Source organism: Grammomys surdaster, unplaced genomic scaffold, assembly GCF_004785775.1.
Source record: "Grammomys surdaster isolate TR1022 unplaced genomic scaffold, NIH_TR_1.0 63, whole genome shotgun sequence".
NCBI lineage: Eukaryota > Metazoa > Chordata > Mammalia > Rodentia > Muridae > Grammomys > Grammomys surdaster.
Window position 1 is genome coordinate 119,926 of NW_021604565.1, and position 16,019 is coordinate 135,944.

A 16,019-nucleotide genomic window follows, 5' to 3' on the forward strand; every position below is an offset into this window, starting at 1 on the left:
TTAAAAGAAAAGAATTTATTCCAGGCAACTAGAAATCTACAAATTGACCTATGAGCTAAGACACAAAGGATGACCTAAACTTCCCATGACAAAATAATAGTGCTTTCTCTTAATTAATTATCTAAGGTCAAACTTCAGTTTTTATTTTTCCAAAAATATTCTCAGTTATTAAAAAATAAGGACTAAGATGGCTCTGTGGTGCATACCCGGGGACTTACACTTCAGACAGGCGGGGAAAACTACAACTTCAAGATATATCTTGGTAATTTAATGCAAATCTGTCTCAAAATAAAATAATAATAATAATAACAATAACGAGGAGGCAGGAAGTAGCTTGTGGTAGAGTGCAAGTTTGAAGGCCAGTATCATACACACAGAAGAAGGTATTGAGTAGCAGCTATAAGTACATGAACATATTTGATAGTATTTTTGTCTGTGCTTCATGTAGAGGGGCCAAGTTCCTGAACTCACAGCCTTAGTGGAGTGTATTAGTTAGGACTGCTTACTGAATCTTCAAAAGCATTCTATTCTCCAATTTTTGAGCATGAGGCAAAGACTAGATCTAGGAAGAGGATTCTTTATCATGTATATGGAATTGCTTAAGTGGAAACAATGGCAGAACTAATGTCACTACTGAAGAAATTAAGAGAAACTTCTAGAAAGAAAATGAGCCTGGGAAGACAGAAGCACCAGGATGATGGTACAGGTGAGGACTACTGGAGCCTAACCCACAGGCACAGTGCCAGCCCCTCTTCAGTGTGCACACAGGAGTGCAAGTGCTAAAGGAGATAAGTACTCTGGTACAGAATTCTTTTATATCTCCTAAAACACATCTCTTTTTTACTGAGTTCAGTTTTCAGTTCATAAGCAGTGAACATTCGGATATATGTAAAATTGCTTTTTCCCATGTATTTTCTTCATTAACAAACTTGGATTCCCCAATATTCTAAAACCTTGTTTAAGTATCTCTGATCTTCAGATAATGAGGGAATAATTTTCACTGAGAACTGACAAAGACTAGCAAACAGTATTTTACAAGTCTCACTTTACCATCCATTCATCCCTTATCAGTTAGACAAGTACTTTTGAGTTCTGACAGGTCTGACTCTAACTAGGTCCTCAGGCCTCAAGATCAAGTTTGTACTGGCTTAAAACCTTGCAGTCCCCACTGTTCATCACACTCATATCAACACATACCAACCTTCATTTCACATAAAAACTTCAAGTACATATGCTATTCCCATTAGTATATACAGAAAGAACGATAGGCCCTTTATACTTTCTGAACTGTATGGAGCATTTCTCTCTCATCACTGGGTCCTACTCTAACTTGGCTCTGCTTGGCTTGTTCAATAACATCACCCTTGCCAGTTTCCCTAGGGCTCTTGCCCTAACCAGGTATGCCCCTAATGACCTGAAGTCTCCTGCTCTAAGCTGCTCACAGAGAAGCAGAAGTATGATTTCTGTGAGCCTTGTACTTTCTAGCACTTCCATTTGTATTATGCTTCCATGAGAATCGAGAGGCCTTTAGGGAGTAACTTCCCTTTAACAAATGTGTTTCGAACCATCCAAATTTCAAAAAAGCTCACAGATGCGACAGAAATTTACAGGCAAGTCAGAACAGACAAAGTGTTTATGGAAAAACATATTTTCCCTGAGGTTTCAGGCTCCTCTGCTTGAGACTGATTCAAATACAGGGGAGAACCTGGTTCCCTGTTTACTGCAGAGTGCCTTCTCAACTGGCTAAAATTAGCTTTTAGATCACTGGGCTCGCGCTGCCGCAGCGCACCCTGTCCCTGAGGACTGTGCTGTTAGACTCGCTCTTACTCTGGCTGATCACCTGTGATTATTCACCTGACCGGGCTGTTACAGGTTGTACCTGTTAAACATCCTCTCATCTGCAGAAGATAGATCATTAGCACCAGCCAACCTCTTGATCCTAGATGTTATGCTTAGACTGCGTGACTTTACTTTGTTCTATTAGAGTTGAAACTCCTCTGAAGCATAAATGCTTTCCTCCAGTGTGATTTGTACATCACATTTGGCATTCTCACTTTAGGACATGCCTAGGCACGCTCAAAATTAATTTCACCGCAGGAGTCTTTCTGCTTTCAGTATTAAGATGGATTATCCCCTTAACAAAGCACCCCAGGGACCCTGTTTCATGATATTTGAAAAGCCAGTGTCAAACAGACACAATCATCTTTGGCCTCTGCTCTCTCCCTGATTTTCTGGATGTCAGTCTCACTAATCATACATCTCCTAGAGTAAGAACAAAGTTCCCAAAGCAGAGACTTCCTCAGGATAAATTATTTAACCTTCCTCTTTAGGCAATGTGCTGGTTCAGCGTGACCACACTTCCCTCTGCTGCGTATTTAGTACATGGGTTATTGCTTTTAAATATCAACACTGGGCCAGCAGATGGTAAAGTCTCCTGCTGCCAAGATTAAAGACCTAAGTTTGATTCTTCAAGACCCACATGGTAGAAGGAAGTAACTGACTTCCAAAAGTACATGCATGCACACATCACTTAACTACCTAAGTGCATACACACACAAGTGCACACACACACACACACACACGTATATATACACACATAAATTTAAAAGAAATTCACCAAATATAAGCAGAAGTAAGTGAGAATTCTCATATCTCTTTCTCTGGACTGAACAGATGAGATGTAGATTTCTGACACTGCAAACAGCTACATGAATGCAGGACCTTTGGGACTTTAATAAGCCATTAGAATTTTTCTAACTTGAAGTAAAGTTAATTTTAAAAAGATAGGTGTTAATGCTTACAGAGAAATTTGCCAGAAAAACACTTCTTTGTATTTTAAGTGCATTGATTTAATTCTTAAAATAACCCTCCCTGCAGATACTGTTACCATCCACTCAGGCACACAGATTACAATCCCCCATGCTCTCCTGTCCAGCAGACACTGTGTGATATTTCCCATTCTTCTTCATATGGAATAGGACTTTATATGCTCAGTGCTTGTCAGTCTCAGTTCAGTAAGTGCGCTTCAGTTAGCCTCACCCCTCCTTTTTTTAAACTAAGATTCTTAAGAAAAAATAAAAATCCTTCATCTTTTTTGGTCAATCACTATTCATAGATAATATTAAATGTGCAAGCAAAGGAAACATAGTGTCAGTTCAAAATAACTTTGAAAAACTTAGCAACTTAAACATCAACATGATTGAAACACAAGGTGGCTTTCAAGGGCCGTTATTTTGTATCAGAGATTTTATTGCCATCTAGTGCTCAAAAAGAAAATAACATGTAAACATGGTTAGGTCTTAAAATTTAAGTCTTACTCCCAGGTATTCATTTATTAAAAATCATTAAGTTTACATACGTTAAATATGAACTAAAATCTGACATACAGTGTTCTTGTTTCTTCTTACTCATTTTATAATTTTTATAAGATACTATACATGTCCAGAATTCATTCTTATATTGAAGAAAATCTAGAACTAATTTTTAGTAATTGCAGCTAATGTGTTATTGGACTATTTGAATTTTTAAAGTCAATGTTACTTGTGTCAGTTGTTATTTTTGTATTTGATGTACTTATTTATGACTGGTTCATCTCAATGAGATTTGTTTAATGACATAAATGGCCCCAGTGAGATGCTGAGAACTGTAGATGTCTACACATACGCTGTCTATGTAGAATAGTTCTTATTAGTCTACAAAATGAGTCACTTATTTTAATTATGAAACATTTTACAACAGAGTCCCCAATTATATCATTTAAAAATATAGTAAAATATATTTGTACCTCCCAGCCTAACAATGCCTGCTGCCAGCCTCCATGTAGGCTTTTAAGCATCTGAACATTATGAAATACTTAATGTACATCAGTTCTCCCCTCTTTGAAATGATAAAATACCTGCAACTATACCCAGTAGAATAAGATTGGCAAGTTCTGGAGCTTTTGCTGATGGCAGCTGATGGCAAACTGCTCTGCAATTTACAGAAGTCTGAAGTTCAGTTGTTTGGAGTCTGTACCTAATCTGGAAAATGATGGTCCCTTGAATGCAGAAGCATGTGTCTGTCTTCAATAATCCAAAAGGAGTTTATTATGGCAGCAAACTTTAAGGGCAATGAGAAATTGGGGGGCAGGGTAAGATGGGTGATTGTTGTGTGCACTGTTAAACACTGACAGTGTGGGCAGACTGGATATGGTGAAGTTTTGACCTAAAGTCAATGAAATGATTTTTTCAAGAAGATGTAAAATAAATTCAGATAAATAAAAGTCAGATTCATATTAATATTCAAAGTGTTGTAAGGATCTAGAGGCTAAGCCTTCTTTAGACCTCTATCTGTTTGTGACATCATCTGTTCACCTAAAACTTGGCAAGTTGTTAAATTCTGATGGACACAGTATTAGGCATCAATGGTGGGATGTCAGTGGTGGAAATAGAGTCTATGCCCCTTGGAGCTTAAGGTCCAGGGATACAGCCTCCTTCAGCCTTGTCCAGCCAGGTACGAGAACAGTAACCATTCCTAATCAGTGTGAGACCACTTGCCTCCCACACATGGCGTAAATAATGGATGCAGTCTTTACAGAGCTCTGAACATTACAAACTAAATGCCCTGAGACAAGCAGCTTGTGTATTACCACTAATGATCAGAGCTCCACATCTCCTAATTTCAAGGGATTTAATTAACACATCCTGTTCACACTGACCAACCTGGTTTTGCTTCACCCAAGTGGTAATCTATTAAATAACTTCAGCCTCACAGGAGTTTATCACATGGTTTGACTTCCAGCGTCTCAGGGCTTTCCTGACCCAGGACTGTTCTCATTGCTTATTGCTGCCCTTTTCTCCAGTCACTAACATATCAGCCACTGAAGAACTGAAAGATAACCAACTTTGACTCTTCAACTGGACTTTGTGTTTAGAAATATTAAATGTATTAAAAGTCAAATATATGCATTTCTGTACTGTTGAGATATGTCATCTTGAAGCACATTAAAAAATATATGAAAGGTACTGTTATGCCTAAAAAAAGCACTAGCTTGCTGCACTGGCCAGAATCCCAGAGCCCTAGTCAACTTTGACTTGACTCTTTGGGAGCATTCACATGATGAGATGGACCCATTGCCCAGGTTGGCAGTTTAATCAGGCCCCTTACCGATTGCCTTGTCTCTTTCCTGAGGATGGTGGCATCTAAACTCACAACTTGAGTCTTTTATTGTCACTTCAGGTACAAAGAAAAAACAAACAAACAACAAAAACAAAAATGAAAACGAACAAACAAACTCGGGAAGTTTTCTCTCTGGCTTTCATTTTCTCATTTATACTGCTTTTCCATTAATTGTACACATGCAACACAATCCTATTACAGAAAATAAGCCAGACGCAGAAAGACAAATACTGAATATCTTCTTTCATATATAACATTTAGGATTAAAATTGTCTGTGTGTAGACATAGAGGGGGTCGAAAAACTAGAAAAGGGATCACAAAGGGGAGGAAGATACATCTTAAAGGAGAAGGACAATGAAATTCCTGTGACATTAAAGCAGAGGAGGGGACTGTTGGGGGACAGCTGTCACAGGGAGAGGGCAATGAAAGAGGGAAGAATTATAACTAACACGCATGAAAATGCCACAGTGAAATCTGTCACTTCATATGTTGCCTTAAAACAAATGACTTACTCTACATTTTCAATTTATGAAGAAATCCACTCTTTTCATTTGCATCTTGTCTTTATTGTTTCTGTAATCGTTACAAACTCCCTGCTTCAGTGTTGACATTCCCTCCTTCCTGTTCCAGGAAACAGTCATTCAGCCTCCAACTTAAAATCACCAGACAGGGTTTTTTTGTTTTTTTTGTTTTTTTGTTTTTTTGTTTTTTGATCTTGTTTTGTTTTTAATAGGCATGCAAAGATTAAAGTCATGAAATAAAAAATAAATGGCCCTACTTTGGGTAAAGAAAATCATCTTTATGAAGAAGAAATTTAAATGTTGGATCAAACATTTTAAAACACCTGACCTTATGCGTGTGTTTTATAGGTAATTAAAGCAATTTGGTAGTAGGCAAAATTTTTAACAAGTGATGGAGTATAGCTGGTATTATTTGAGATAAAACACATTATGAAATCAGTGTTTGAAATCTACAATGATCTTAATTTGTACTTTCACTTAAATGTGGTAAGATTGGCATACTCCTCCGTGCCCACATACATAGAACAGACCCATCATTTCTGTAGTATCAGTAACTCAGCCTGAAAATTTTGAGTGCTGTGATTCTGAGAAATTTAGTGTTCTCAATAAACCACTATTTCATATATTTCTTCTTCACTGAATTAATACTAGAAATACTAAGGTTTTTTTAGAAAAGGTGGTTATTAGAAAGGTTAGGTATGAAATTCATGCTTTTGGGTTAGATCGTGTCAAAAGGTACTGCAGTTTCATGTGATTGCTTCTCTTCTTCCTCTGGGTACTGTAGAATAGCTTAGAGCAGGGAGCACCAGGAGGAGTCAAACAGGTTCTTCAGTGGCAGAATTGCTTTCTTGAAGAGGGCAAGCTCAGAGCCTTACTTGAAGGAAGCCTTCACTACTCTGCCCTTGACCGGCTGAGGAGGGCGCCAATTCCCCACCAGAGGCACCGGGGGCTCATTCTCTGCACTGGCAAATAGGCTGCGCAGCTTGGCCATCTGCAAGGGGAAGCAAACAGTTAGAAACCACAGGCTTTCTAACCCGGCCCCGCAAACCACAAACCAGGCTCCAGGGATAGGTCTTGAGTTTGCAAGCACCAGTTCATAGCATAGACATTTTCTTACATCCAGAATCCCCTGCTCCCTGAATAACGCCTTCCCCACCCGAATTTCTCTTCGGTTTTAAATTAAGGGTTCAGCATGAAATATATATACACTTTACATAGAAGGGGATGAGGATTTACCATAGAACTGCAAGGAAGAAAAACTTCAGTAGGCTCCCACTTTATAATCAAGTCAAGTATTTATGGAATTAAATTTTAAAGGATTAGAAAGAAATTAAAATTGGGCTATATATAAAACTGTGAGCTATTTTATTTTCCATAAAGGATCAGAACATAGGGAAATCTCATAAAAGTATTATGCCTTGGTAGTTGAGATGGTTCAGTGTGCAAAGGTGCTTATGGCCAAGTCTGACAATCTGTGTTCGAGGCCCAGAACCCACAAGCTAAAGGGCTGTAACTTGTCCTCCGAACATCGTAGGTATATTGTTAATGTTAAAATGTATTATGCTTCAGTATTAAATTTTCTTTTAGCTTTCCCCCTTTAAAAATTTTCATTCTACTTTTAAAATCTTTATACTAATTAACAAGATTGTTAAAGCTGAATCTTGATTTCTTTTTTTAAGTGTGGCTTTATTCTTGGGTCCATCCTGAAAGAAACATACAATTTGCTTTCTTAAGCCAAGGAGTCAGGCTCATAAGCTGATTTTACTGTGAGACATTCTGTTCCAAGCTGTGAGCTCTGTGGGGTTCACTTCTTTAACTGTGTTCTCCATGGCCACACCCAGTTAGCTTTCCTTGAAGTCATGTCTTGTAAATATTGTGAGCACATTCTTTATATAAACGGAAGTAAGGTAGGGGTGAAAAGAGAAGTTCAGGGTTCTTGGAGTAGACAGGTTCGGCCTGGGATAAGATTTTGCACTTGGTTGCCCTTGTGAAGAAATAGTTTTGTTTTTGAGCCTCACTTTCTTTTTTGGCACAAAACTAGAGAAATAGCAACATCTCTCAAAGGGTGTCTTGCTAAATCATTTCTGCACCTTTCTCCTTTTCATGCCTAAATTTGCTACTCAGTCTCCTGGCTAGCCTTCACTCCCGTACTGATGAATATGTGTTCAGGATCCCACTGGCTCTTATGGGATTGCGTTGTCTGACTACCCTTGGGAAGCTTCCTTGAACTGAACTGAACAAGCTGAGGGTATTTCTACAGGCCAAACTGTGAGACAACTAAGGACCACATCATCTGTAGTCCACAGTTCACATGCAGTGCTCTGCAGATGGGCTCACCTGGTCTGAGCTCACAGTCATGGGCTCCTTCAGCAGCAGCCACACAATGCACTCCTCGCAGGGTGGCGTGGTGAAGGAGCCATGGTAGGTCCAATAGTCCCGGCAAGCAGGGAACAGGCACGATGGGTCGAAGTGCGTAAAAGGAGCCTCCTTGCCCTGGAAGACACCAAGCAGGCTCTTTAAGCGGGCACTTACACCAAGCGCCCCCTAGAGGCGTCAGCTATTCATTCGTGAGAACTGATTTCAATAGCGAAAGCGAAAGCAGATATTTGAACAGGTTCAAACCCTTGGCTAGTAAACCACAGAAGGAAAGGCATCTGCTTGGTGTTCCAACTTTACCTGTCATAGTCAATGCAATATTTTATTCCTTGTTTACACGGAGGGTGAGGCTGAGAGTCTGCCCTTTCTCCCAGAGGAGACTCAGACTGGAATAGAATTACTTCTTGGAAGTTTGATGTGAAGACTTTGACTCTAACACATTCCATGCTTAGAATACTTACATCTAATATTATACCTAAAAACAGCCCCTTAGAATAATCTAAAAGACAACTAAAATGTGTCTATTAGTTACAAGAGTTTATTGTTAATATTTAAAATATGTGGGACTACCAGGAAAGGATGATACCAGGATTGAAACAGTGAACGTGGCTGGCCTGGAGAACCTCAGAGATCCTGTGCCCAGCGTAGTAGGAAAGGGGAAAGGAGACCCCGGAACCTCTCACTTTCTTCCTAGAGAAAGTCCTTAGCTAACAAGCTGACTGACAACTGAAATAACAGCTACGACAGTGCTCTAAGGTCTCAGCACTAAAAAATGCCACAACATTTACTTTTGTAAGCAAACATAGGGTATCCTCAGACAGTGACAGGCTCTATCTGAAAATCAAAATGACAATTCATATTGTCTTAGGTTTGCAGAGGGAAAATGATTCGCCCTTACCTTAGTCTTTATTTTGTCCAGGGCATCAAGGAAAATCTGGAACTCGCCTTTCTCCCGTCCTATCTGTAAGAAAATGACATCCAATGAGATATTTTCCCCTCCACCATAATTGAAGATCATCTTAATAACTGATTTGACCCATCCACATGTAATCAGTATTTATGTCTTCCATATTCTCAGACTAAGACAAATATAAGTTTATTCATTCTGAAAGATTGTAGAGTATATATTTTCTGATCTAAATTTGGATTTCAGTTCTCTGAAGTGTAAAACCACAAAATTACATGTTAGTCCTTGACTCTCTGCAAAGTCATCCCATTCTTTAAAAGAGTAAAAGCCAGGATGGACTTCGTATCCACAGCCAAACTCACTGTCTTTCCTCTCACAGTCAGAGAATTCAGAACCTAGAACAAACTAGGTCATTTGGAATGAAAAAAGAAAAGGATTTTCACTGCTGGCTTGAAATTCAGATTGGGTTACCATGAAGTTCATGTGTTAATGACACCAAGTCCACTTTAAACCGAGGTTGGCTGAACAACACACACATTCCTTCTGCCGCCCTTGCCTGAGACCCTGTGGATGGTGGCCTCCTTAAACCAAGGAGAGGTCTAGCCAGGCACTTGGCATCACACAAGTTCCCAGCACTGGCTTTCTGGTTTCCAATGTGATGGAAATAGAGAAGTGGAGAAGGAAAATGAACACAGGTCAGCCTTTGCTCTTGCCTTTGGAAGCTTTGCTCTGCCCTCATACATGCCTCAAATACAAGCGAAGAATGAAACACATGGTCTCCTAAACATTATTAAGGGACTGCATTCTGAATGACAAAAAAATTAGTATCCTGTCTACTTCACCTTCAGAAAAATACCAATCACAGCAACTCCATCAGGCTGCTTCAGAGCCTCTCCGAAGGTGTTATACTTTGGATTCCAGTGAACCAGGTGAAGCTGCAACCACCAAACACAGGCTGTTAGATACATCCTTCAACATGGACATGGGCACAAGAGACCCAAAAGTGTGCAGTCTCAAGGTTGCTGCTGAACACCTTCATGGAAGTTGAAGAAATTCTAAATATTAATAAGCAATACTTAGATGACATTTCAATAGTTCAGATAAAAAATGTATGGAAGCCCCTGTCTCCAATTAGATAGAGCTCCAGTGTCTGGCTTATCTTAATTTAGGATGTGAGCACAGCTTAAACAATCATGTTGTTCATATTGAGCAACTTACAATAGCAAGAGAATAGCTCATAGCTGCTAAAATGTTATAGTCAAGTTCAAAAAATGTTTGATAATTCTAGACCCCAATATTGCACTCAAAGCCTTTTCTACATTTGGAAAAAATAACCTGAACTTTCCCAAGTGGTGGAGGATAAGTAAAGACATTCCTAATAATTTCTCTCTATCCTAGCTCTCTAGATTGGCTGTAGAGTAACAGCTATAGCCCCCTAAATGTGCCTGATCTCTTCTGATTTGGAAGCCAACATGGCCAGCCCTGGTCAGCACTTGGAGTTTGAGTTTACTTAACCAACAGTTAGGTAGCCAGTGATGCCCCTACGGATCAGATACAGTGTGCTGCCACAGCCACATTTTCTGTCTCATCCCAGTGCTCATTATTATCTGCCTTGGAAAAGAATATAACATTTTTGCAGAAAAAAAGAAATATGTTCACTTCTCCTCAATGCTAAACAGACTTGGCTTCCTAGTGAAAACAGAGGAGACCTGTCTTATTCCATTTGCAAATTATTGCCTTAAATGAGATTCATACACTATAAGCATACTTCCTTAAGCAAACAGAGAGTAAGAACTGTTTGTAATTACTCAATGCTGTTTTGAAGCACTATATATAGTCACAAAAGTGGTACCTGAAGCTAGCGTATACAAAGAACACCAGGCACAACCATTCTGCCTCTGTTATATAACTCTGATGTGGGTCAGTTGTCTGTCTGTAACATAGTACATAAGGTTGTAGTGGGAATCAAATGAGCTAATGCATATAGGTGCTTCACATGAATTTGCTTCTTTATTGTTCTGGTTCTAGGCAAGTTTATGACCCATTTCTCAGTGTAATCTGAAGAATATTCACAGAGGATGCTAACCCCCTTGTTGACTTTTCTCTGTCTTAGGATATTTGATGGCTTCATTTGATGTTAAAGCTAAAATATCTTCAGTGAGAGGCTTGAAGCAGAAAGAGTTGTGTAGTTGTTTCTAATTTTCTCATTTTAACTATTAGAGACCCAGAGTGAATTGGGCAGTTCCTCTTACCTCAGCAGCATACTTCACTCCATCCACTGTGTGCTCAGAGCCATGATCATCAGAGGAGCCCCAGTGAAGATGGAATTGGCGAAGTCGGTAGGGTCCAGAGAGAGGACCACCCCTCAGCACTGTGAGTAAGATAACAAGGTGACTGGTGAGTTCAGTCTGCCACTGCAGAGCCCTGTCTGAAGCAAGCACTCTACAGAAGACTCTTCAGGTAAAAGATGTCTCCATCTGAGAACATGGAACCATCCCCACAGTGTTTGTAACTTGAAGCCACAATATATCAAAGTAAAAATTTTCTCTCTTATTTTTGTTTGCTTTCTTGTCATTTTAACACTTTAAAAAAATAATAAAGCAGCATAGGTACTATAACGGCCCTGAGAACAGGTTAGCAGTGTAGTACTGTTGGGAAGAGCCACACACTTGACAGGATTTAGGTACCATTATGAGGTCACACTCTCATAGTTGTGTGATCTCAGGCAAGATGCTCAACTTCTCTGAACTGGTCTTTGAATCTCTGAGAAGGTGATAATAATTCCACAGTCTGTGAGCCGCTGTGAGGAGTAACGGAGATTCAAGCTCATCTCACTGTGCCCCTGTCAGGGGTCATGGAGCAGGCAGGAATTTCTGTTTCAAGTCCCACTTTTCGTTGTGTTTTTCCTTAGATGACAAATGAGAACTCTCATGCACATCTGCTTTAGACTGTGTCTACTCAAATCAGATAGGACAAAAGTTCAGAAATGTCCCAGGAAGCTAGTAAAGGTGGACGGCTATGTATGGTCATCTTTGGGCATTAGTTTGGGTTTCTAAAGCACTTATCTTAATCTCCCATGTAATTTGGTCTCAATTCCTTCTGCCTAAAGAGTAATTTAAAGGTTCAGATATCTTCCCAAGGATGATAAAAAATGGTACAGAAACCCTAAAATTAAGATATAGCAAGGTACATTCAATGCAAATAGCACTTTAATGGCAGCTATTTTAGAAAGGTTTGATTTCTCTCAGTGACACAGGAAATCCCACAGTACAGATTTAAGCAATAATTTTAGGCTTGAACCAGCTCGGTCATATAGGAAGGAAATAGTTTGAATTTTTGTAGTTTCCTGTCCAATTACTGGGAATAGTTAGGATTTGGGTAGGACTCTAATTTACTTACTAATTATTTTTAATTTATTAGTAATTATTAGTTGAGTTTATTGTTATTTATTATTGATCTATTTATTTTCTAATTATTAAATCTCTAGCATTCAACTATTTTTCTTTTAAAAATGCTATCTCTTGTGTTTCTGCTTGGTGAGTGATACTTTAATTTTTTTTTCTTGTTATTGTTTGTTTTTTTTCTTCTAAATGACACTTCAGCTTTTAAGTCAAAGAAAAACTGGCAAAGAGTAATGTGTAGCAATTGCTCAAGAAATAGCAAGCCCTCTTCCTACCCTGGAAGGTAGGAGTTGTCTGTCACTATCATTATTTCTTTTTTCTTTTCTTTTTTTTTTACTATCATTATTTCTTATGACATTACCAGAATGATTATTTATCTTTATCCACAAAGGATATTTTAGCTTAATGAGGAATGTGGTTCTAGGAAATTGCATTTTTAATTGTGAAGACTAATTCTCACTTAGACTTGTTTCCTGAAATAAAGCTTGCATTTTTTAGAGACAGTTTCAGTCTATGGGCCAAGCTGGCCTGGAACTCCCTTGGAGCACCAGGTTTGCCTCATATTTGTGGCAATCCTCATGTCTCTGCCTCTTTAGTATTGGGATTATAGGTGTGAGCCGCTGAGCCTTTCTGAAATTTCAAATTATTTCAAATTAGTATTAAAATATTCAAGTATTTCAAATTAGTCTTATTTTATTTCACAGATTGGTTACTAATGTAGGTTAAAAAAAACACTTCCATGAATTTTTCAATTCCACACTAACATTGACCCAAGAAAAAGTGGTGATATACATCAGAAACACTCACTACAAAGACTCTTTGGGTTTACACCAGTGAGATACTTACTGAGACCAGGCCACTTTAACTCACACAGTGGTTCTGCCTTAAACCTCCTACCAGCCACCAGAGAAGAGAGGGCCATTTTATTTCTTGCAGAGTGGGAGAGCTTGTTCTTCATACCATCAGGAACCATAAGAATGTTGTCTCTCAGTGGTCAGAAAGTCCACATGGGCTCCCTGCCTTCCTCTCCTGATCCATACTCTGTCTCCGGGGTGTTTTGCTAACTTTTAGCTTGGGCATATGGCCATTTTGCAGCAACAAGTGGGTGTGACATTCCTCTTCATTGTGTGAATATAGTTCTTCTCAACTAGAGCCAAGTCTAAAGTCATCTCCATTTCAGGGATGAACTCCCTCTTCCCATAATTCTGTTACTGTATCACAAATGACATCTTGCCATTAGACACTGAAAACACCCACATGACCCAGTGCTATACTTACTGGACCTGTCGTAAGTATCATCAAACACAACTCTGCAGGTCTTCCCGTTGTTCAGGATGGTCTTAGCAGAGCCAGGATCATAAGATGCTGACCAGGGCTGCAGAGAAGGATCATGCTTGATGTCTTTAGTATGCAGTTCAATGGGGGACTGATTGTCCCCTTTGGCAATTGGATAAAGTTCATGCCAGTGCTCGGGACCTAGGACATAAATGAAAGAGAATTTATTCATTTAATAGTACAGCCCAAGGCCTCTATCAAGTGAACTATGCCAGCAAAGTATACAGAAGCCAAATCGTGATTACAGAAAGGTCTTGAGTTCAGATTGAGAAATACAGCACTTTGATTTCAAACCTATTTAGAACCTTGCTTACCTATGCTCAAAGGGAATTTCAATCTCTGCATTCCCTCCCCTAGCTTGAGAATCATGTAGCCAGAAAAGCTTATATTTGAAATGAATCACAGATCACATATTTTTGGAGTACTTTGTAGGTTGAAAGAGATATTTTTCTTCTTTTTCCCAAAGCTGACTTGATCAAACCAAAGATTGTTACAGGACCCCAAGCTCAGAGAGGCCAAGTACTCATTGATCAGTTTCATAAAATAAGATTCAACTGGACCTGACTTCTGGCTGAGTGACTTCTGAAACGCATCATCGGACCTTAAGCTAGTTACAGTGAGTGTGTCTCTGAGCTTCAGGTTCCTCCGTGGAAAAGAAAACAGTGAGTCCCTTTTAAAAAGACCAGCAGAATGGGACACCAGAAAGCTCTTAGCATATGCCAGTTCTTAACTATTCCTGTCTGCACACCTGTGCAATGCAGGCACACTCCATAGTGTCCTGGCCCCACTCACCATTGTGGCTGGCGTAGCCCCACTCCTTAGCCATGGTCACCTTTCGTGTTTCTTAGCGCTGGACAGCTCCTGCTTTTTCTTGCTCCTGTTGTCCGGCAAGGTCTGCAAGAGTCCCCACTTTTATATAGGTCTCCTGCAGTGTGCATGGCCTTATTAGGTCAGCGGGTGAGGCAGGGGGCTAAACTGGGTTGGGGTGGTACTCGGAAGGCGGGGCTGGGGAAGCCAATGAATTACAAGAGCTGGACAGCTGTCCGGGTGAGAGGGTGGCAGGAGGGGGCAGGGAGGCACAGAGGGGGAATGGAGGAGAACTGGAAGGCTCCCTTGGCTCTCACCAGAGCCCTGGCTCCTTCCTCTGTTCCCTTTGCAGGCTACCAAGCAGCTGAGCTTTCTAAGAGCTCCCTTTGGTAGTCCTGGTTCCCTCCAGTTTTTATGCACTTGGGGGTCTGGAGGAGCAGCTCGCTCAGGCTGCTGTCCTGTGTGTTTTTTAGCAACTAAAAGTTGCACCCGCGGCTCTTACAGCCTCTCAGAAGACGTTTACCTCAGAATGGAGGACCTATTATGGTCTCTGGACGCTGGGGTTCCTTTCCCCACAGGATACCGTTAGGATGGAAAGAGCTCCTCTGATCTTCTGACTAGTGCGTGATTCCCCTGCGGAAAATGTGTAAAATCCTGGGAATAGAAATGAGGAGGAGTCTGGGACTGAATGCTTTCCAGTCCCAATATCCTTAAAGGGATAAGGCTCTGAGGTAGACTGCCTAGGCTTCACATCCAGCCTGGCTTAGTTTGTCTAGTAGGACTCTGAGAACAGCACTGCATCCTGGGCTAGGAAGGGACTTTGCACCCCAGCCTCACTCAGCAGCAGTCTGGAACAGAGCCACACTGGGAGCTATGCTCTGTTCATCTCAGGACACTAAGGATACCCGAAGCTTTGAAAGGGTACCGTCAAAATGAGTTATGCTACATAAAAATTTCACTCTCGAAGATATATTTAGAGACAAGGGGTGGGGGGAGGAAACAAACGGTCTATGAAAGCGGTTGGGGGGGGGGGGCGGGAGACTCATGTCTTTTCTCTCAATCCTAATGTGTTTTGTAATACAATAAACCACATAAACGGAGACTAAAACTGGCATATCCCACTTGTGCATGACAAAGGTATAATTAGAAGTATCTGGTTATGGCTCACATGAAAGAAGCCTATAATAGATGTTTGCAATTCTATGCATCTATCATGAAAAAAAAATCTCGTTTAGGCAAGAATATCTTGAGACTAGAAAGGTACACCACATCTTGGAAATGTCTTGAACAAGATTTCTGCAAACATTTTCTTCTAACTTTTACTTTTCTAAAAATGACTTTTCCATTTTACTTTTCCCTGCCGGTAACAAAACCTGAGAAGGAAATCTCTGATCATGGCAAAGACAGCTCATCGGCTAGGTATGTGGAATGACTGACCACACTCAGAACCTGGACGCCAGGGGAGTCAGTCTCTAGGGTATTTTTGTGACCATGGATCACTTGATCCACACAGT

At 40.1% G+C, this 16,019-nt stretch overlaps 1 protein-coding gene across 2 annotated transcripts; it reads right to left on the reverse strand.

Moving 5' to 3' along the window:
* Window positions 1–5,277: 5,277 nt before the first annotated feature.
* On the reverse strand, window positions 5,278–15,216 carry Ca3 (carbonic anhydrase 3). Of its 2 annotated transcripts, XM_028765934.1 has the most exons (8): window positions 15,029–15,216; window positions 14,491–14,592; window positions 13,642–13,839; window positions 11,215–11,333; window positions 9,805–9,897; window positions 8,954–9,016; window positions 8,017–8,172; window positions 5,278–6,670 (listed from the first exon to the last, which is right to left on the reverse strand). In XM_028765934.1, exons 2-8 carry the CDS (start codon window positions 14,522–14,524, stop codon window positions 6,551–6,553), a joined length of 783 nt encoding a protein of 260 aa, XP_028621767.1. In that variant the 5' UTR covers window positions 14,525–14,592; window positions 15,029–15,216; the 3' UTR covers window positions 5,278–6,550. The 2 variants fall into 2 exon arrangements, with proteins under 2 accessions (XP_028621767.1, XP_028621773.1); XM_028765940.1 differs by lacking the exon at window positions 15,029–15,216 and having other exon boundaries at window positions 14,491–14,616.
* Window positions 15,217–16,019: the final 803 nt, after the last annotated feature.